At 43.7% G+C, this 18,939-nt stretch overlaps 5 protein-coding genes across 6 annotated transcripts; 3 read left to right on the top strand and 2 right to left on the bottom strand.

The window, feature by feature from the left end:
• The first annotated feature begins 3 nt into the window (after positions 1–3).
• Positions 4–1,228, top strand: LOC108087287 (ribosome production factor 2 homolog). Its single transcript, XM_017184596.2, has 3 exons — positions 4–123; positions 182–397; positions 466–1,228. The coding sequence occupies exons 1-3, from the start codon at positions 104–106 to the stop codon at positions 1,172–1,174; spliced, it is 945 nt and encodes a 314-aa protein (XP_017040085.1). The 5' UTR covers positions 4–103; the 3' UTR covers positions 1,175–1,228.
• On the bottom strand, positions 1,186–2,353 carry LOC108087289. 2 transcript variants are annotated; one of them, XM_017184599.2, is made up of 3 exons: positions 2,166–2,353; positions 2,041–2,097; positions 1,186–1,985 (listed from the first exon to the last, which is right to left on the bottom strand). In XM_017184599.2, exon 3 carries the CDS (start codon positions 1,960–1,962, stop codon positions 1,261–1,263), a length of 702 nt encoding a protein of 233 aa, XP_017040088.1. In that variant the 5' UTR covers positions 1,963–1,985; positions 2,041–2,097; positions 2,166–2,353; the 3' UTR covers positions 1,186–1,260. The 2 variants fall into 2 exon arrangements, with proteins under 2 accessions (XP_017040088.1, XP_017040087.1); XM_017184598.2 differs by having other exon boundaries at positions 2,183–2,353.
• A 310-nt stretch (positions 2,354–2,663) lies between these two features.
• On the top strand, positions 2,664–5,730 carry LOC108087368 (malate dehydrogenase, mitochondrial). The gene is made up of 4 exons (XM_017184709.2): positions 2,664–2,835; positions 3,015–3,222; positions 4,746–4,942; positions 5,007–5,730. Exons 1-4 carry the CDS (start codon positions 2,770–2,772, stop codon positions 5,544–5,546), a joined length of 1,011 nt encoding a protein of 336 aa, XP_017040198.1. The 5' UTR covers positions 2,664–2,769; the 3' UTR covers positions 5,547–5,730.
• A 6,823-nt stretch (positions 5,731–12,553) lies between these two features.
• Positions 12,554–16,176, top strand: LOC108087292 (retinal homeobox protein Rx). The gene is given in 3 exon segments (XM_017184603.2): positions 12,554–13,483; positions 13,486–13,753; positions 14,382–16,176. Coding segments are annotated over 3 exon segments (1,845 nt in total). The 5' UTR covers positions 12,554–12,843; the 3' UTR covers positions 15,319–16,176.
• On the bottom strand, positions 15,970–18,750 carry LOC108087291 (ribosomal protein S6 kinase delta-1). Its single transcript, XM_017184602.2, has 3 exons — positions 18,550–18,750; positions 16,738–18,486; positions 15,970–16,677 (listed from the first exon to the last, which is right to left on the bottom strand). The coding sequence occupies exons 1-3, from the start codon at positions 18,643–18,645 to the stop codon at positions 16,459–16,461; spliced, it is 2,064 nt and encodes a 687-aa protein (XP_017040091.1). The 5' UTR covers positions 18,646–18,750; the 3' UTR covers positions 15,970–16,458.
• Between the last annotated feature and the right edge of the window lie 189 nt (positions 18,751–18,939).

Here is an 18,939-nt window from a genome sequence, read left to right as displayed (position 1 = left end):
ATCGATAGTGACATCAATGTTGCCCATCTCTAACCAGCGGCGTATTTACACGTGCGTTGTTGAATTTTAGTTTGCTTGATTTTTATTAAAGAAGGATTTGAATATGTCGCTTTTACGCATCAGGTAAGCTATAAACCACAAATAGTAAAATACAACCAAATAAATACGATTATTTATTCAGGAAACCCAAAACCCGTAAGGGAAAGAAGGTCCTGCTGGCTAGGGAGCCGCAACTGATTGAATCCGCCCGCACAATGCTGTTTTTGGACGGACGGAAATGCGGTGGCAACGTAAAGCTGTGCATGAAGGATCTGCAGGCTCTGAAAAAGCCGCTCGTGAAAGTCCTAAACCGCAAAAACGACATAACACCCTTTGACGACCCCTCTTCACTGGAGTTGTAAGTTTAGAGGAATTCTTCATTGTGGCAATCTTTTTTTCAATAAAACATTTTACTCTTCCCTGCAGCTTGACTATGAAAAACGATGCCGCTTTGTTTTCGTTTGGTTCCACCTCAAAGAAGCGACCTGACAACATCGTTCTGGGCAGGATTTTTGAGAACGAGGTGCTGGACATGTTTGAGTTGGGCATCAAGCGGTATCAGGCGATTTCCGAGTTTAAGAATGAAAAAATTGGTGCTTGTGTAAAGCCCTGCCTTGTGTTCAATGGACCCAAATGGGCGCAGACCGAGGAACTGAGACGTCTTCGAAACCTGTTCATTGACACTTTTCAGCGTGAGAAGGTAGATTCGATTCGTCTGCAGGGCATCGAACATGTTCTCAGCTTCACCGTAACGGACAATATGAACATCTTGATGAGATCCTATCGAATTCTGCTTAAGAAGTCCGGTCAGAAGACGCCGCGCATCGAACTGGAGGAGATTGGACCTTCGGCCGATTTTGCCATTCGTCGCACCAAGATTGCTAGCGAGGATCTGTACAAGCAGTCACGCAAGCAGCCCAAACAACTTAAGGTTGGAAAGAAGAAGAACATCAGCACGGATGCCCTGGGCAACACGAAGGGACGCGTCCATCTGGGCAAGCAACAGACGGGCTCCATTCAAACGCGTCGCGTCAAGGCGCTGCGCAAAACACCCGAGGAAAAGAAGGAGAACCGCCAGCGCAAGAAGATTGCCCTGAAAACAGCCGCCGCCGAAGCTCTGGCGGCCACGCAATAAACAGTCTTTTTTCTAGTTAGCTTTAGTTGTAATAAATTGGTCCTGATAAAATTAGCGTTAACAAGTGCATGAGTTCTGGAGCCATTTCAGTGAATGGCATCGACTATGTTGCGAATGCGCCGCGTCTTGGACTCGGCTAGGGCGTCCTCTAGTGTTTTGATCATGTGCACCAGACTGCTGACATCAGTCTGTACCAGCATATCCTTTCGATGCAATCGCTCATCCTCCTGCATGGCTTGCAGTTCCTGTTCGCTGCGTCCCAAGATGTCAACTGCTAGGAGTTCACGGTTTTCGTTCTTCGGTTCAGTATGCAAGTATAGTTTCATAGTCACCACCACCTGGCACTGGTCGAGAAGGCTCCGTGATGCGGTCCGCACCTCTAGTCGCCAGTCCAGGTTTACCAGCCGGTAGGCACGAATGTTAGCTGACTTGATTGAGCCCTCCACAAAGTTTCGCTTGCTGGTGACAAACTGTTCGAGGACCTCCAGTACATCTTCGCCAAGATCGGGGAATGTCTGCCGCAGGATTGCCAGCATGTTGACTGAGCTCCCGCTCACCCGGGTGGTGGCACTGATTAGCAGGGATATTAGCCCTTCGACAGCCTGTTGTACTGCCGCCGGGCTTTCCGCATCTGAGTACTTTTTGGCCAGAGTCTCGTAGCGATCGGGGTTTGGCCCATTTATCAGGTAATCGAAGGCGGACTTGCAAAGCTCGACTACATCGCCAGCGGGTCTTCGGAGCAGGCTAAGATGGTCGCGTTGCTGTTGGCTAAGGCGCAAAGATGACATCTTTGTCGTTTGTATTGAGTTGTCTAAATGGTGGAAATTTGTAAGTCTGTGTATACATGTATGTTGGTGGATACATACCTTCAACAGTTTAAATTATTGGCTATTCGAGACTTCGGTTTAACATCTAATGTTCAACTGCAAATGGATTTTAATTGTTAATGAATAAAGAAAAACAATCAGTCTGTGGCCTCTATTCATCTCACATCACCCCTCTTTTCACCTAGTTAAAGCTTTAGATGATATCATCATGTACAGCTTCTTAATTATTTTAATATTTAAATTTAATGGCGGTTTTTTGATTATATTCTCTTAAAATGCCTAATATAGCGGAAAACAATAAACAATTATGTTAAAAACTAAAAACAATCAAAGAGAAGTGTTGAGAACTATTACAATTTGCTGCAACTGAGTTAGCAGTTCTTGCTGTAGCTCTAATGCAATATATCGATATATGCAAGTTTAAATTTAAATTTATAAATATCAATACGTGCAATGAAATAAGTGTAAGCCATTTTTCAAAAGAGAGAAGAAACTTTAAAAAGAAAAAGACATCAAACATTCTTATTTAAACATGTTAGACTTATTAAACTATTTAAACGGACAATTTGAGTTAAAATCTATTCAATCAAAAGCTTTCCGTTCAAGTGAAAGCTCTAAAGCAAAAGCAACTCTGCTCTCCCCCGCCACTGCAACAACAACAACAATAAAGATTCGCAAATCTGTTTCATTGGCCTGTGGGATTTTGCTGGCAGAACTGCTCTCGTTTAATTGTTTAACCAATATTTTGTAACAAATAACCTTGCAAATATGCTGAAGCAAGTGACGAAGCAATTGGCCCTGCAGGGAGTGCGCACCTTCTCGGTTGGCCAGCAGGTAAGCATTGGTTCCCAAAAACCCGGCTAGAATTAGCCCCCTTCACTGCAACTGTTTACGTAACATAGGCGGATGAGATAGTGCATCTCGAGCCAATAATTATGAAACCGGACATAACACCGTCATCCGTGGTATATGTACATATGTATATCTAATGCACGATATATTTTCCGATATAGAACAACTACAAGGTGACCGTTTGCGGCGCCGCTGGAGGAATTGGCCAGCCGCTGTCGCTGCTCCTGAAGCAGAATCCCCTGGTCACCGATCTGGCCCTCTACGATATCGTTCATACGCCCGGTGTGGCCGCCGATCTGTCGCACATCGACACCAAGAGCAAGACCGCCGGGTTCATCGGTGCCGACCAGCTGGGCGATTCCCTGAAGGGTGAGTAGAGGGCAGGGGTCGCGAGTGAGGTTATGTGCGATGCGCGGCTACGAGCGGAAAATTTGCTAGCAGTCGTTGCAGGGGGTTGCGGGGGGTGCGGATCAGCCCACGGCTATCAGTCACGGTTAAGAGACAATCAAACTTTGAGTTTGCTACATTTTTAGTTAATATTTTAAATTCTTGATTTTGTTTTGACAAATATTTACTGCGTAAAGGTATTCAGATTGAGATGTTTTACGTAAACTAAGTAGATAAAATAGAATAAACATATTCAAAAAATTCAAGAAAAGGCCTTTTAGCTCTGCGTAAACAATTATTAATAATTAGCATTGATCATCAACCAAAATTAAGAATAGCTAAGATATTAGATAATATCAAAGTCAAAACAATAATGTAATATTAGGAAAAATATGAAAAATAGAGAATTAAAAAAGATTACTAATTAAGGGGGGAAATACAATTAGAAGGCCTGAAATGAGGGCTATCTTTGGGAGTGGATTGCAAGAAGGGTATTAAATGAATCTTAGTGATTCTTTTTGCATGTTATTAGGTAATTATTGAGCAATAAAAGTCAGTCAAGTTTTTTGAAAAATATTGTAATTAAGCCCATTTATGATCAATAATGTAGAGTCGTGTTTTTAGGGAAGGACTTTGCGCCGTGCAGTCTCCAGGTCCAGGATCACGACTTAAACAAAAAACAGCAACTGGGCTTTAAACTTAAAGCTACCGCGCACACCATGAATTAAACCATATTTTAAAAAAATTATTTTTTCATTAAAAAATTTTAGGTTAAAAAAAATTTCAAAAAAAACGATTTTTTTGACTTTGATTGTAAAAAAAACATGTTATAACAAACAAATATGAAAAACCGTTATATTCATGGTGTGGAGAATTTAATATCAAACATAATGCAAAAAACCGCATTCGATTAAAATAAAATCTCTGAGCTGTACATTGCACGGCGACTTTGAAAACACGACTTTTCAGGAGAAGCGTTTAAAGTTTACTTTTGTGCATGTCCGCCATATGACACACCCTCACTAAATTGCGTATAACTCTGAAAATAAGTACCGGACGGCTTTATCCTTTTAAAGGCTTATTCCCAGATATATTTGGAGTACATTAAGCCAAAAAAAATTTTTCGAAAAAAAAAAATTTCTAATTGTATTTCCCCTCTTAACAAATAGAGAAATTTCATTTTAATAAATTTACCAACAATTTAAACTGCATTGTAAATTTGGATAAATACCATCTGGAAAAATATCGTTCATATAAATGCAAAGCTTTTTCTTGTGATTTGCATGAACCACCTTTTATGCTCTGATAAGATAAGCCACAAAGTCTATACACTATCATAGCACCAACTTTGAAGCCGTAGAAAGGTTATTGGTATTTATAACGACGTAATCAAAAGCAGCTACTTATCAGTGCAGTAGCTATTGAGATTGAACCCATAAAAGAGCAAAGCTCAAATCTGAAGTCGATTTATTAGTGACAAATACGATTTCGCCTACCTTTTGCAGGATCCGATGTGGTGGTCATCCCCGCTGGTGTCCCCCGCAAGCCTGGAATGACCCGTGATGACCTGTTCAACGTGAACGCCGGCATCATCAAGGACATCTCCAACTCCATTGCCAAGAACTGCCCCAAGGCCCTGGTGGCTATCATCACCAACCCGGTGAACACCTGCGTGCCCATCGCTGCCGAGATCCTGAAGAAGGTGAGATAAGATAAGAGAAATTTCATTAAAGATTCCTAACGTTCTATACAATCTGAATTTCTAGGCTGGTGTCTACGATCCCAAGCGTCTGTTCGGTGTCTCCACCTTGGATGTGGTGCGTGCCCGCGCCTTCATCGGTCATGCCCTGGGTGTGGATCCCCAGTCTGTGCAGATTCCCGTGATCGGTGGCCACTCCGGTGTCACCATCCTGCCCGTGCTGTCCCAGAGCCAGCCCCTGTTCAAGGGCAACCAGGACACCATCGAGAAGCTGACCGTGCGCATCCAGGAGGCCGGTACCGAGGTCGTTAAGGCCAAGGCCGGAGCTGGTTCCGCTACCCTATCGATGGCCTACGCTGGTGCCCGCTTCGCCGGCTCCCTGCTGAAGGGTCTGAACGGTGATAAGAACGTGATCGAGTGCTCGTACGTTCAGTCCACCGTCACGGAGGCCACCTTCTTTTCCACACCCCTGGTGCTGGGCAAGAACGGCGTCCAGGAGAACCTCGGCCTGCCCAAGCTCAACGACTACGAGAAGAAGCTGCTGGAGGCCGCCATTCCCGAGCTGAAGAAGAACATCCAGAAGGGCATTGACTTCGCCAACGCCTAAGCGACTCTGGATTATCCAAACCCATCCCCACAAAACCGTGTACTTCATTAGCGCCCATTGTGAATTGGCATACTTCCCTTAGCAAATCGTTCTTCTTAAGTCCAAAGATTAAACAGATCTACGCTTAGTGTGTGGTGAACAATGAAACCAGTTGATATCTGAAATAAAAAACTATAAACTTGGAGTGCTTAGCGTGTTTGGCAATAATTTACTCTTATTTTGCTGTCTTTTCTGACTCAAAAGAGTATTTCCAACGTTCTAAATGGGATTGGATCCGTTTCACAGATTCTTTGGTACCCGCAAAGCAAAAATGTTTGTCTCCCTTACACTGCTCAAAGCTGTGAAGTTTTTTGATTGTATTGCATTCGATAGATGGTATTGGCAATTTGGAAATTTCGTCAAGTGTATCCCACACTCTTGCAAACATACACACTGCTCACACGCACATGCCCACACAGTCGCAATCAATTAAGCTTCGTTAAGATCAATTTAAACTTGCCCGCATGTCATGGCGGCCCCCTTCCGACGCCCCTGTCCAACCCCTCCGGAATCCTTCCCATGACTTCGGATACGAATCCAGTGCGTACGCATTTCGGAATTTCTCTTAAAAATTTATATATACACAAATATACATTTCTTTTAGTATTATGGCATTCTTATTCAACTTGTCTACATATACAATTCTTATGGACTTTTTGGACTTCAGCTGCAGTTTATTCAAATTCCTGTCTGATTTGATAATAGATCGCACACTCTTATAGTTTAGCAATTCACAAACAATTAACACCTTATTGCCAACAAATATAAATTGATTAGATTAAGATAGCATATGAATCTGAAGTATAACTTTTCTCACACTTTCGGAATAGTGTGAAAAAACTATGTCAGATATTTTTGATTGTTAGTTTTTGAAAATCGAGTTTAACTTGAGTTTCTCATTATCGTCACAACAATTATTTTTGTTTTAATTTATTTAATAAAGATATTCAAAAACCTTCGAAATTTCTTTAATGTTTGATTTGCAAAAACTTGAAATGCGGATTTTAGATGGAACTTTGATAAAGTTATAAAATAATAACAGTATCGTTACGCTATTAAGGATTGACTTGAACCAATAACGTTTGCCCATAACTTTCCACACTCCTTCATCATTGATTTGCACTTGTTTCACCAATTAAAATGCTTGGCACCAGCTCGAATCAAGTAAATTGGATTACTATTAGACAATTTGATTTGTCCATTAAACCAGAGACGATGCAGAGCACCAGAGCTTCAATAATTCTAACCTATTTAGCCGCAGAGGGGGGATGGGCGGGCATACACACCCCCGACTTAATTATCGACGATCGAAAGGCAACGATAACAAGACCAAAACAATCAATTGATACAATTCCATTCATAAAATCAAATCGAACTGCAAGCGAAAATCACGGAGCGCGGGAGACAATTTGATAGGCCAGTCGATTCTTTGGGTGCCGCCAATTGGCAGAACGCTTTTAATGAAATAATGAGCAGGAATCAATTTTCCGACGCCTCGCACATACTATATACTATATGCGATACAAATTAAATTGCCGGCCGGCATTTTATATTAAAACAAATTGGTAACCATGGATTTACCAGACCCGAGAGTGAGTTTCTGTAATCGACCTTGTACAATTTTATTTAATTACAAACAATTAAGTCGCCGCACAGGCAGCAGCACCAAAAACGATAAGCGACGCCCACCACAAAGACAAAGTCAAGTGCAGAATCCAACACAAAAATTTATTAATTATTATCGCACAACGCGATCAAGTTGTTCATTCATGAATTTCAATTCAAATTGGAATTCAAACCTGTGCGTATCGATAGACATCAGTTACAGTTAAACGGAATCGATTTTTAAATAGATTTAAGCAACTCGTTTTTATGACAGTTAGATTTTTTTTGTAGTTTAACAGAAGTCAACAACTTTTTATAATAAACCATAATTTCTTTGTTTACCAAAGAATTTAAAACAGTTCAATATTTTTCAACATTTTTTTATAGCACAGTTTTGCAAACACTTTATGCACAACTGGATCCTTAATGTAAACGCAACATTTGGATTGTTGAATATGTTTTAAAGCCGCGCTTGCAGACACATTCAAGTGATGGAAAACAATTATCATTGGCCGGGCATCGATTTCAATTACATAACACCACAAATTGGTCTGGAACAGCGATCGTGCCGCTTGAGTTATCAGTCGCCGCTGCAATGGAGCACTCCCACCGCTCAGCTGGCGCATTAAATGGCGCCTTCGCCTTAAATAAGTCACAATTGTCGGCAATTAATTTGAATTGCGCACACTGTGTTGCGATTTTTCGTGCATCGACAGCCCAAGACCCAAAGCCAATTACACCGGCCCGGCCCAGCGGTTGACATCTTCAGTTATCTCCCCATATACGAGTATGCCCCATATAAATATGGTGTCTGAAATGCACTAGCAATTGTGATTGCCTTTAATTTATTGGCGTCCTCTCTCACTTTCCCTTTAATTGCATTAAGCTTTTAGTGCGATTTGTGGGTGAACGGGAGAAATGATTTCTGGATTAGGAGTGGGTTATTAAGCCATTATCTCATATCTTATCTTGAACTTTCAGAAAACCTTATCAGTTCTTAACACTTTCTTAAAAACAGAATTTGCTTATAAAGATAATAGTAAAGACTCTTCATTAATGTTAACTAAGATTTCTTTAAAAGGACAGAAATGATTAAAATAAACTGAAGAACCACTCTGATTTGAAACCACGTAATACAAAACGTACTCCCTCCGATTTTCTTGAACTCTGATCTTTGGTACAGTCATGCCCGAAAAAATCTCATGTAAATGATGGCAAATTCATAAGGCAGAAGAAACCAAAATGCATAAACCAATTTGAGTCCACGTTTGTGATCGTCGCTCTTCGTCTGGGTCAGATGTCAGATACAAATACGAGTACGAGTACGGGTACGGGTACGTCTCATATCCGTCCCCCTTCGAGTGAATATCATGTAAAGGGGGTAGACTACGAAGAAGAAGAGCAGTAAGTACCAGGCAAGTGTGGACCCCAAAGTGCCATGGAGAATTAACGAACCAAAAATGGGGAAAAAACTATACATCTTTGTCATGCCAGATACTGGGTTTTCTGGCTAGGGCAAAAGCCCGGCTGCTGGTCGACTTTCAGACTTTGTCTCGTGGACAGTAGATTTCGAAATGTACACTGAAAACATAACTTTTCAGGATTTATAAGAAAGTTAACTGGTATAGAAATAGAAACAATTAGAAATTAAACAATTAGGAAGATAGAACTTTTTAAATTTAATTTAAAGACATTTTTTTAGAAAGTAATAATGAAAGCTTAAATACAATTACTAATATTTCAGTGTATTCACGTTCAAAAGTCGAGGTTTTTCCTTCTTTCATCGCTTGTTTTTTGTTTCTGCTGAACGCTGAGAGCAAGAACGAATAGCGACAGCCGAGTCAGAAGTGAAACTAAAATACAAAAACTATTTGATATTTTATGCGGGATTTAAATTGATCTTAACGAAGCTTAATTGGACGCACAAGTATGGGTGAGCGGTGCTCTGGACTCTGACACAAGTAGTTCGCTGGTGTGTGTGCTTGTGTCCGTGTGAGCGGGACTTGGAATCGCCATATTGGAATTTCGTTGTGCGAACTGATCACAATCGCCGAACCAAGTAAGCCTGAATGGGAATGGGCGAATTGTGTATGGATCCATAGGTGGATCCTCCAAGCCCCCATTTGAGTTCCCTAAAAAGGAATTGTTCCAAAAATACATCTCACAAATTCAGGATTCTTAATTATAAGTTTAATTTAGTGGCTCTTTGAAGATTTGTTTGCGGTGGAATTTACAGATTCAATTTATCCAAATGGTAAAGTAGTTTTAACCCCTCTAAAACAATACGGCTCCACCCATGGACACATTGCGCACTGAATCGTTTCAACATATAGTAGATATACATATGTGGAAAGGCATAACAAAATGTCGTTGCTGTCTCCGCTTATATCGTAATACAATGTGATAATGCCGCTGTCAGCGAGGATGAGAGAATGTCGGTGATGGTACTACACCGAAAAAAGTCAGGACCTAATATTTTAGTCTATATACCTAGCATTATTTCACTTGATATGGCCAATAGCCAATATTTTTGATTGAAAAGATCAACTGATCGCATCCAAAGTTGTTTTTATTTGGTTTTTTTATTGTCCTCTAAGATGCTATATTTTTATTAACTTAAAAATAAGATCAACATTACTTATCAATGTTAGTTACCTTGTATAATTTTTTAGAGTGTTGCTGCTTTTGGTGTTCATAATGCTTCTGAGGATGGACTGTCATCTCGGTGGGACAAGTGTAGATGCGATGATGATGATGACGATGGTGGCGATGGGCTTGAGTATCTGTCTACCCATCAGTCGGTGTTTTTGTCTGTCTGTCTGTCTTTTCGTCTGCCAGTGTGTGTATCTTAATGGTTATGGAAAAAATATGAAAAATATTCAACAAAAGCGCCTAAGCTTACTTTGCTGAGCAGCGACAACTGTACCAACTACTTTTTATAAATGCGACTCTAAGCAAACTCAGCTTAAAAATATAACGTAGTAGGAAATATGGGAAACACTGGCCCAAACAATGTATTATAATTATAATATTATTATAATATTAATTTAATTTATAGAAACATTAAGAAACGATCACATTTTAAACCTAAATTATTATTAAAGTCTTTAAAACCCATCTTCAGTACCATCTCTCAACATAATCCTAATCGTAATTAATTAACTCCTTTTGCTGGTTAATTAAGATGGCATCAACTGTCTGCGATTTAACCCCGCTTTTTTATCTTCTACCATGTCTGAAATTCCTTTGATTACCTTCTTAAGTTCAAGGATCATACGTAATTAACTTTTGATCTTACAAGAGATGCTATCATTTCTTGATTTTTCTCCCTGACTGTTTCCTTGTGTTTTTCCAATTTCCCCTTTTCGAGTCCTTGATCCCAAGCCCACATAATTGGCGCATTGGCTAATGCAAAATATTGTCTGATTATTCACACGCAAAAATACCCCGACTCCTTGCCCTCAGAGTCCATCCCTCCCATTATTTAGTAAGTCGCGACCCAGTACCCACAGTATGGGGTGTATTTATTTGTTTTCATCTTTCGGTTCTGATCGCGTGCCCCGCGAACATTTTCAGAGACCTCGATTCCGATTCCGTTTGCCCGCATTTCGGATCCTGCAAAGCCGAAAAGTATCGAATTGTCCGGTTCTGCTGTGTGAAAGAGATTTTTATATAGTTTCCGTGTGGAATTCGATGGGTTTCCTTCTTCTGGTGGCTATTTATGGTGGGAAAACTGTTGACGTTTCGTGGGTTCTTGGGAAGTTTCTTTGGTTACTTTCTGAAACAATCAATGCGGGTTGATGTTTACCAGCTGAACTTTGCACTTTAATTGGGTGGCGATTTTTACATAATTTTTTTACTATTTTTCTTTTATTTTTACTTAAATTTTAAGTAGATTTTGTAGATTTTTTCAGCACATTTAAAGGCAAAGAAACTAAAAACTTTTGCATTCTTTTTTAAGAAACCTCCTTTGCAAATCTAAGAATTGCTGAAACTATCCTACCTTTATGCGATATTATTTTAACAACTACAATTTTTTATAAATTATATAAAAAGTATTTTTTTTTAATCATCTCATTGTCATTCATTATTTTTCTTCCAAGATCTCTGATCTCAACCTTAATAACCTCTATGTATCACTTTACCCACTTTCACCCTCTTTGACGTCATCGGCCCACATGATTCTGCGATCCTTCTTCCCAGTTCCAACGCCCCGTGAAATCTTCGTATCCATCCAAATGAGCCATAACTTAGCCCCTGACTAAGTGCCAACCTCTCGGCGATCGAAGTACCAGCATCTGGCCAAAAGGTCACACGCAACTCCGGAGCGGAGTATGGATATGCCAATCCTTCAGAGGGTGACACGCGCCGTGGGAAGAACACGAGCAAGGGAGTGGGAACAGCCCGAAGTGGAAGAAGAAGGTCGCAAGCGTGCCACGTCGGTCCCTTACAGGGGTTGCAAGTTCGGATCGAATCACCCTCATGACTCCAATTGGAACCCCGATCGCGGTTCCAACTAGCGACATTCCTGTGCATTCGCTGCGAGTCGAAAGTTAATTATCAGTCCGACATGTGTGACGATGAAGGTGGATTGTTCGGGATGACCATACGCGGATGAGGTGGTCAAGGAATAGAGGGGCACTGTCAACTTTAAAGCGGAAATGATCTGCAACAATGCTGTGCTAACGAGGATCCTTTTAGATGAATTTTAATATTTTGTTGTATTATTACTTTTTTGAGGTACAAAAACCTCTATTAAATACAAATGTTTTCACAGTGAAAATAAGAATTTTTATGAAATCTTAAAACAAATAAAGGGTGACCAATTTTTCAGAAAATTAAACTTTGTAGATACTTCTTCTACCAATAAAAAATTTAAAAACTGTAGCTTGAGGCCTTCAGCTTTGGATATCGAATCTCTAAAAGTTCTTTAAGTCAATTTATGAACTCCCATTTGAACCCCATAAGATCCTTAAGGTTTTAATCATAAACTGCAAACCCGGAGAATTAAGTGTCCTGTTCCCAGGACCTGAGATCTCCTTGCATTTTCCCGTTCCCAGAGCACCGGGATCCCGCATCTGAAGCCCAAACAAAAACTGGACGCAGGCAGCTAAACCCAGTAGGAGAAAAACAAAAATCGGAGGGGAAACCACGCCCCGAATCGCAAGGGAAGCGGAAAAGTCACACGCGCCCGCATGAGATGCATGGAGCAGAGGGCCGTCGTGCCATCTCGCTCACTCCGCGGCAATGGCCGCCGTCGGAGGGCTGCGATTGGTCGCTGCCGACGCTGCTGCTGCGCTGCCGCCTGCGCCGGTATAAAAGGACAATCATCGCCAGTAGCCGAGTCAATTAAGACCAACGAGTCGAGCGGTGAGCAGGCTGGCCATTCCATCAAAGTGCGAAGGGAAATAAGCAACAGTAACAATAGTTAACCAGTAATGCTTCTGCCAAATGCAATTAACTGATTTGCAAAAGCAAATTGAAAACTCAGCCGTGAAACGAAAGCAAAGCTAATTAAATCAAAATCACATACAATCAATGGATTAAAAAGGCTCTGGCCAAAAGTTTAGCTAGTGTTTACTTGTGCGTAGTGTTTCGTGTGGTGTGCTGCTAAGGATAAAGATCTCCAGATCTAGTTTTTAGATTCAAGAAGATGGAGCACGATAGCTTCGATGATCCGCTTTTCGGGGAGTTCGGCGGCGGTCCGCTGAATCCTTTGGGCGCCAAGCCATTGATGCCCACCTCGACGGCCATGCATCCCGTGATGCTGGGCAGTGTCCACGAGTTGTGCAGCCAACAGCAGCAGCAGCAGCAACAACAACGACTGCCCGATTGCAACACCATCCTGCCGAACGGAGGAGGATCCGGCGCTGGAGGATCGCCCAACTATGTGACCAAGTTGGATTTCGTCAACAAGATTGGCTGCTATTCGCCCAGTCAGAAGTACGAGTACATCAGTGCTCCCCAGAAGTTGGTGGAACAGCAGCAGCATCATCAGCACCATCAGCACTACACGGCCACGCCCCCGCCCAGTCACAATGGCATCCTGCTGCACAAGCAGTCCTCCCAGCAGCAGCAGCAGCAACAGCAACAACAGCAGTTGGTGGGCATCCTGGACTACCATCCGCTGAATGGCAAGCTGGACTACTCGTCCTCGCCGAAGGATCAATACGAGCCGCAGCAACAGCAATTGCAGCATTTGTACGGCGGAAGTCCGCATCATTTGGATCACCTGGATCACGGAAGCGATGGCCTGCTGCAGGACTCCTCGCCCGTGATGATCAACGGAGGATCCTCGGGGGCAAACTGAAGAAACCCGATGAGATGTGCTCGCAAATGGAGGCTGGAGTCACTACACCCACTAGTTCCTCGGTGGTGGTCAACGGAGTGGCAGGAACGACCAATGGCACCACCATCAACTCGTCCTCCTCTTCGTCCGCCGTCGGCGGTCAGGGGGCGGTGGCGGTTGCAGCGGGAGGCGTGGCAGCGCCTGCGCCGAAAAAGGACAGCAACAGCAGCAAGAAGAAGGGCGATCCCAATGGCATCAAGAAGAAGAAAACGAGGTAAGCAGTCGACTAACATAATGTTTATCCTCTGCCAATTAATTTAACGACGGGAAATCAATGAAATTATGAGGCACAAGACGATAATTCTTGCTATTTATGGTTGCAGCCACGGGGCGTATGAGTAATTTCCAGCAAGGATATCGCAAAAGCTCAAGGGGAAGCCCATGCAATCTGGGGGGTTAATTATTTGTTAATGACGCTCGTCTGCCGAGGTAGATAATGAGGGCAATCTCTATGGTAGTTGTATCCCATCAAGTTGTTTTTATGCATTCTTATGACAGAGGATTTTTATTAAAATGCTGTCATAGAAAGCACAGTTTTTAAAAGAATTTTATTAGGCCGATTTGTATAGTAATACAAAATTTAACTACTTTTAAATGGTTTTTACTCTTGTTTATTAAATAATCAAAAGCTGTATCTATTTCCTATCTTAATAATATTTTGAAACTTTACCTCAGGGCTTTAAATGACTGTTGTTTCCATTAAAGGAAAAAAAGGTTGAACTAGAAAACTTTAATTTTAAATGTATTATTTTATTCGTGGTCTTCGGTAGTTCTAAGAAAGTTTAAAAGCGAAAATTTATAAATTCATCTCCTCATCCTCATTATTTCGCATCTTATTGCAGAACCACGTTTACGGCTTACCAATTGGAGGAGTTGGAGCGGGCTTTCGAACGCGCCCCGTATCCGGATGTGTTCGCCCGCGAGGAGCTGGCCATCAAGCTGAACCTGAGCGAGTCGCGGGTGCAGGTGTGGTTCCAGAACCGACGGGCCAAGTGGCGCAAGCACGAGCCGCCCCGCAAGACGGGCTACATCAAGACGAGCACTCCGCCGACGGCGACACTCAATCCGGGCACCCTGGCCCCGCCGTTCACCAGTTATCCGCAGACGACGACGGTCACGCCGCCGGGCAGCATGGACAGCTGGACCAGCTACCAGACGCCCTACGAGCTGACGCCCCAGTTCAGCCTGCTTTCGCCGGCGGCCAGTCCGTATGGCACCTATTCCGGCCAGTACGGTGCCTATGTCCACGAGAGCCAGCTGTTCCCGATGCGGCACTACGAGTACGGCAGTCCGACGCGCATGGAAATGGGCGCCACTTCCGGTTCGGTCACCGGAAACGGAGAGGAGGCGGTGGCCAATGGCGGCAGCTATCAGCCGGCGGAGCTGCAGACCGCCCAGCAGCAGCAGCTGGCCGACGGCACTCTGGTCACGGTCCATGCCCACCAGCAGCAGCAACAGCAACAACAACAACAGCAGCAGCAGCAACAGCAACTGAATGGCAAGTACCTGACCACCGAGGAGGCCAAATACGTGCATCTGCAGTGCCATCAAAGTGGTGCTGGACTGGAGCTGAGTCCCGGGGCCAGTTGCCACCTGGTGGAGACCCAGGCGCAGCACTATGTGACCACGGCGACGGGCGGCGGAGCCGGCGGAGGAAGCGGAGGCGGTACGAGTAGCGATGACAACGACAGCGGCAGCATGCAGACTGTGATCAAGAGCGAGGAGTCCGCCCAGCAGCAGCAGGCGCAGAGCTACGTCCTGCCGCCTTTTTTGCACTAAGGGAAATGCTCACACACCGGCGGCAGCAACAACAACAGCGCCGCTGGGCCACGCCCCCATTCATGCCGAGCGCCCGCTTCCGGCGGCCATTTTGAAAAATGGGGCGTGGAGTGTGAAGCATTTCGAGCTGTGTGTGTGTTTCTCCGACTGAAAGTGGGGCTCCAGAAGATCAGAAATAGAAAGAAAAAGCCTCTAAATTAGAACAATTTCACATCAGAAGAAGTAGAACAAATTGAAAGAGAACTACATTTTGAAATCATTAAGTTTTAAGTCTTTCGGTTGAAAAACTGCCAGCCTGTAAGTATATAATTCGGAAAGAACAAAGTTAAAACTTTTTTTTTAGTTTTTCTGGCCAGTCCCACACAGTCCTTGGCCACTAATTTCATTTTGCCATAGGTTCCTTTTAGGTTTAATTACGCAAGTTGCAACAACAACAGAATCAACAAGTCTTGCCAAAACTTAACGCGGTTTTTGTTCAGTCTAAGTCTAGGTTAATAAAGGATGGAGTTCTTCCAAAGCGAAATCTCCACCCCCAGAATGCATTCCAAATGTGCCTTACCAAACGGGGGAGATGAGGCTTCCCAGTTGGGAGCTCTTTCCCCCAACAAATCTAGTTATAGTTACCCATACTTTAAGTTAAACCCCATTTACTGTTGTGTAGTTAGACAATAAAATGATTTTTATATTGTATATTAGCTCATTTGGCTTTACAAAGTTATTACTTACTAATACTATTTTGTATATCGGTTTGAAAATTCTGTTGTAAACTAGCTTAATTAATAATTGTAAGCAATACTTTAGGACATTTCGCAAATGTATATAATAGACATATAAATAAATTGTATTTTGTACCAATAACTGATCATGTTAATTATAAATTATGTAATCAAAAAAACAATACAAAGAGCTAAAAACAAAAACAATGGGCAACCCCTCGACTATAATGAAATATTTTAAAACAACTGAAGATTCAAAACGAAACAGGATTCGACATAATGCCAAACAGGAAACATCAATAAATGAATCACGAAAGATTACCTCTTTCAGGTACGAAGTGCAAGGGAAAAATAAAATGCTTTATAGACCGAAGAGATTCACTGGCAAAATATAACTTTAAATCAAAGCAAATAGTGCTAATTTTCACGAGATTACAGTTCCCTGTTCCAAAACCGCCTGCCAATCGATTCCCTTGAAAAAAGCATGCGCCTGTAATTGATCGTAATCCAATCGAAGTTCGGGCGTCAGTTGGAGAAGCTGCTCCAACAGGTCCTTGGCATGATCGGATATTTCCAAAGACTCACTAGGGTACTGGACACAACCATAAAGTTCCAGTTGTCCCGGATGTGTGGACTTATAAGGCTGAAAATAACACCAAGAATTATAATAAATAGGGTCTTTTTAAAGGAACTTTTAACTCACCACTCCTAAAAGCAGCTGATAGAGAATGACGCCATAGCTCCACCAGTCAGAGCGAAAGGTGAGCGGCCTCTCTGGGGCCACAAAGTGATTGGCCAACGCCTCGAAGCTGAGTGCCTTGTGCACGTAGTTGTCGTCCGAGCTTAGACCTTCGTTCTGATAGAAATATGTGAGCAACAGCTGTCCTTTGGCTCCCAGCAGAACGTTGGCCATGTGCAAGTCGCGCAGGATCACTCCCTTTCCGTGCAGACTATGTATAGCGATGGCCAGTTCACAGGCCCACTGACGCAGACACTGCTCCGGAATGGGTTTACTGCGGATACGGTTTGCATCCGCCTTCTGTTTTTTTGGCGTAGCAACTCCCGCCTGCAGATTGCTCAGCGTATTTGTAACAGACTTGAGTAACTGCTGCGAGCTGCGTACTAGATCGCTGACCTCGCTGTCCGCGGTGAGAGGCTGCTCCTCCACTTCCTTCTGCTTCTGCTCCTGCTCCTCGTCCGAGGGAAACAGCTCCCCGTAATTGACACTCTTGCTGCCCGTGGGCGTGTAGCTCTGCAAGTAATCGTACAGCCTGCCGCCCTCCGCTTGTCGCAGTAGCAGAAAGATCTTCTGCTCCGACTGAAAGTAGGCCAACAGCTGGACCATGTATGGCACCTGTTGGGGCAGAAAGATGCTCTGGGTGAGCGAGTGGCTCGCTGGCTTTTCAATGCCCTTCATAATCGCCGCCGGCTGTTGGGACTTCGTAACGCACTGCACCTGCATCACCCGCTCCTGGAGCACTTGCAGCACCTTGTAGCGGGCCAACTGATTCCAGGGGCACTCCAACTGGGCCACATTTCCGCCGTCTGTCATGTCCAGCGAGAGCTGGAACTGCAGCTTCTTCGTGGGGCAATCATTGGCCAAGAAGTTGGCATGTATCTCCTCCGCCCGGGCCAAATACTTGGCTATCTTGGCCTTGGCTATAAACTTGCGCTCTTCGTTGGCATCCTGCTTGGCTCCATTGAGTAGCAAATCCACGCCATGCTTGTAACGCTCGTGGGCTTCGGCGTACTCCAGATTGACCTCCGCCTGGACGGCGTGACTGAATTCCAGGGCAGCCTCATAGATGTAGTCGCTATCATCGCTTTCAATGGATGCCATTGGTGTGAGAAGGCGCAAATAATCTCGTTTGGCAGAGGCCTCATCCGGCTTAGATTCCGGTTGCGTTTCTTCTTCGGCTTCGGTTTCCTTGGCCTGGTACTCATAGTTGTTCGATGGCTCCTTATCGCAGCGCGGATCTAGAGGTGTAATGCCCCCAGCATCGTGTGGATCATAGGGTAGATCGAGTTTATCGCAAATGTCGGCGATGGCACCTGGTCCCGCCACCGCTCCTTTTGCTCCTCCCAAATCACCACCACTGCAACCAGTCTCCGTTGTGTTCAACCGCAAAGAACGCTCCACGTAAAGCTTCTTTAGAGGCGATCCATTTGGAGAGGGCGTCTCCTGGAAGAACTGAGTGAAGGTTGAGCACTTGTAAAGCGCCGGATGTTGGGCAGCAAAGTCCAGAAGCTGCAGGATGTACTCCTTGCGCCGTTGGATCACCGCCGCATCGAACCGTTTGAAGTAGGAGCTGTCGGTCGGCACGGGCAACTTGCCGGGCAGCTGGAGACTCTTGTGCCGACGACTCAGCTCGCGATGTAGCCTCTTCACGTCATGGAACCGCTTCCATACGACCAGGCAAGTCAAAGCCTGGGGCACCGACCTCGGGAAGACCTAAAAGTGGCGTGGGAATTAAGATTTGGCACAGTTTCTTTGCCCCCCGAAAATCGAACTCACTATCGAGGTGATTTTGTAGATCGTATAGCCCCCCTTGTGCTCCTGCGTGTCCGTCACGGTGAAGCTGTGGATCCAGCCCCCCAGATTGAGACTCATTTCGGAAGCTTTTGCGGGCCAAGGCGGCTTAATTGACAAACATATTCTCCATATCAAATGTCGTTTTCCCCAATTTTTTCGCAAAATTAGTTTTAGTGTTACCGTAATCGAGGTTGATGTTTTTGGTAACATATGAGAATGTCTTCGCTAAGTTAGGAGAGAAAATTAGATAGCATAGAAAGAAGAACTCGCTAAGTTTGGAGAGTGTATTCGCTAAATTAGGAGGGTGTACCGGCTAGATTACCCATACTACGCATTTCTGTGAGGAACCGATGCGCTGAACCGTGTTGGAAA

Source organism: Drosophila ficusphila, unplaced genomic scaffold, assembly GCF_018152265.1.
Source record: "Drosophila ficusphila isolate 14025-0441.05 unplaced genomic scaffold, ASM1815226v1 contig_791, whole genome shotgun sequence".
Classification (NCBI taxonomy): domain Eukaryota; kingdom Metazoa; phylum Arthropoda; class Insecta; order Diptera; family Drosophilidae; genus Drosophila; species Drosophila ficusphila.
Note: the sequence above shows the minus strand (reverse complement) of the source record. Positions and strands in the feature narration are given on the sequence as shown.

Excerpts from the sequence above, each read along its gene's own strand:
- LOC108087368 (XM_017184709.2), top strand. The coding sequence starts at position 2,770 with ATGCTGAAGCAAGTGACGAAGCAATTGGCCCTGCAGGGAGTGCGCACC. Across the intron at positions 3,223-4,745 it reads GCTGGGCGATTCCCTGAAGG|GATCCGATGTGGTGGTCATC; the intron begins GTGAGTAGAGGG and ends TACCTTTTGCAG. Across the intron at positions 4,943-5,006 it reads CTGCCGAGATCCTGAAGAAG|GCTGGTGTCTACGATCCCAA; the intron begins GTGAGATAAGAT and ends CTGAATTTCTAG.
- LOC108087287 (XM_017184596.2), top strand. The coding sequence starts at position 104 with ATGTCGCTTTTACGCATCAG. Across the intron at positions 124-181 it reads ATGTCGCTTTTACGCATCAG|GAAACCCAAAACCCGTAAGG; the intron begins GTAAGCTATAAA and ends TTATTTATTCAG. Across the intron at positions 398-465 it reads GACCCCTCTTCACTGGAGTT|CTTGACTATGAAAAACGATG; the intron begins GTAAGTTTAGAG and ends TCTTCCCTGCAG.
- LOC108087291 (XM_017184602.2), bottom strand. The coding sequence starts at position 18,645 with ATGAGTCTCAATCTGGGGGGCTGGATCCACAGCTTCACCGTGACGGAC. Across the intron at positions 18,487-18,549 it reads TCTACAAAATCACCTCGATA|GTCTTCCCGAGGTCGGTGCC; the intron begins GTGAGTTCGATT and ends CGCCACTTTTAG. Across the intron at positions 16,678-16,737 it reads ATCAGCTGCTTTTAGGAGTG|CCTTATAAGTCCACACATCC; the intron begins GTGAGTTAAAAG and ends TGTTATTTTCAG.
- LOC108087289 (XM_017184599.2), bottom strand. The coding sequence starts at position 1,962 with ATGTCATCTTTGCGCCTTAGCCAACAGCAACGCGACCATCTTAGCCTG.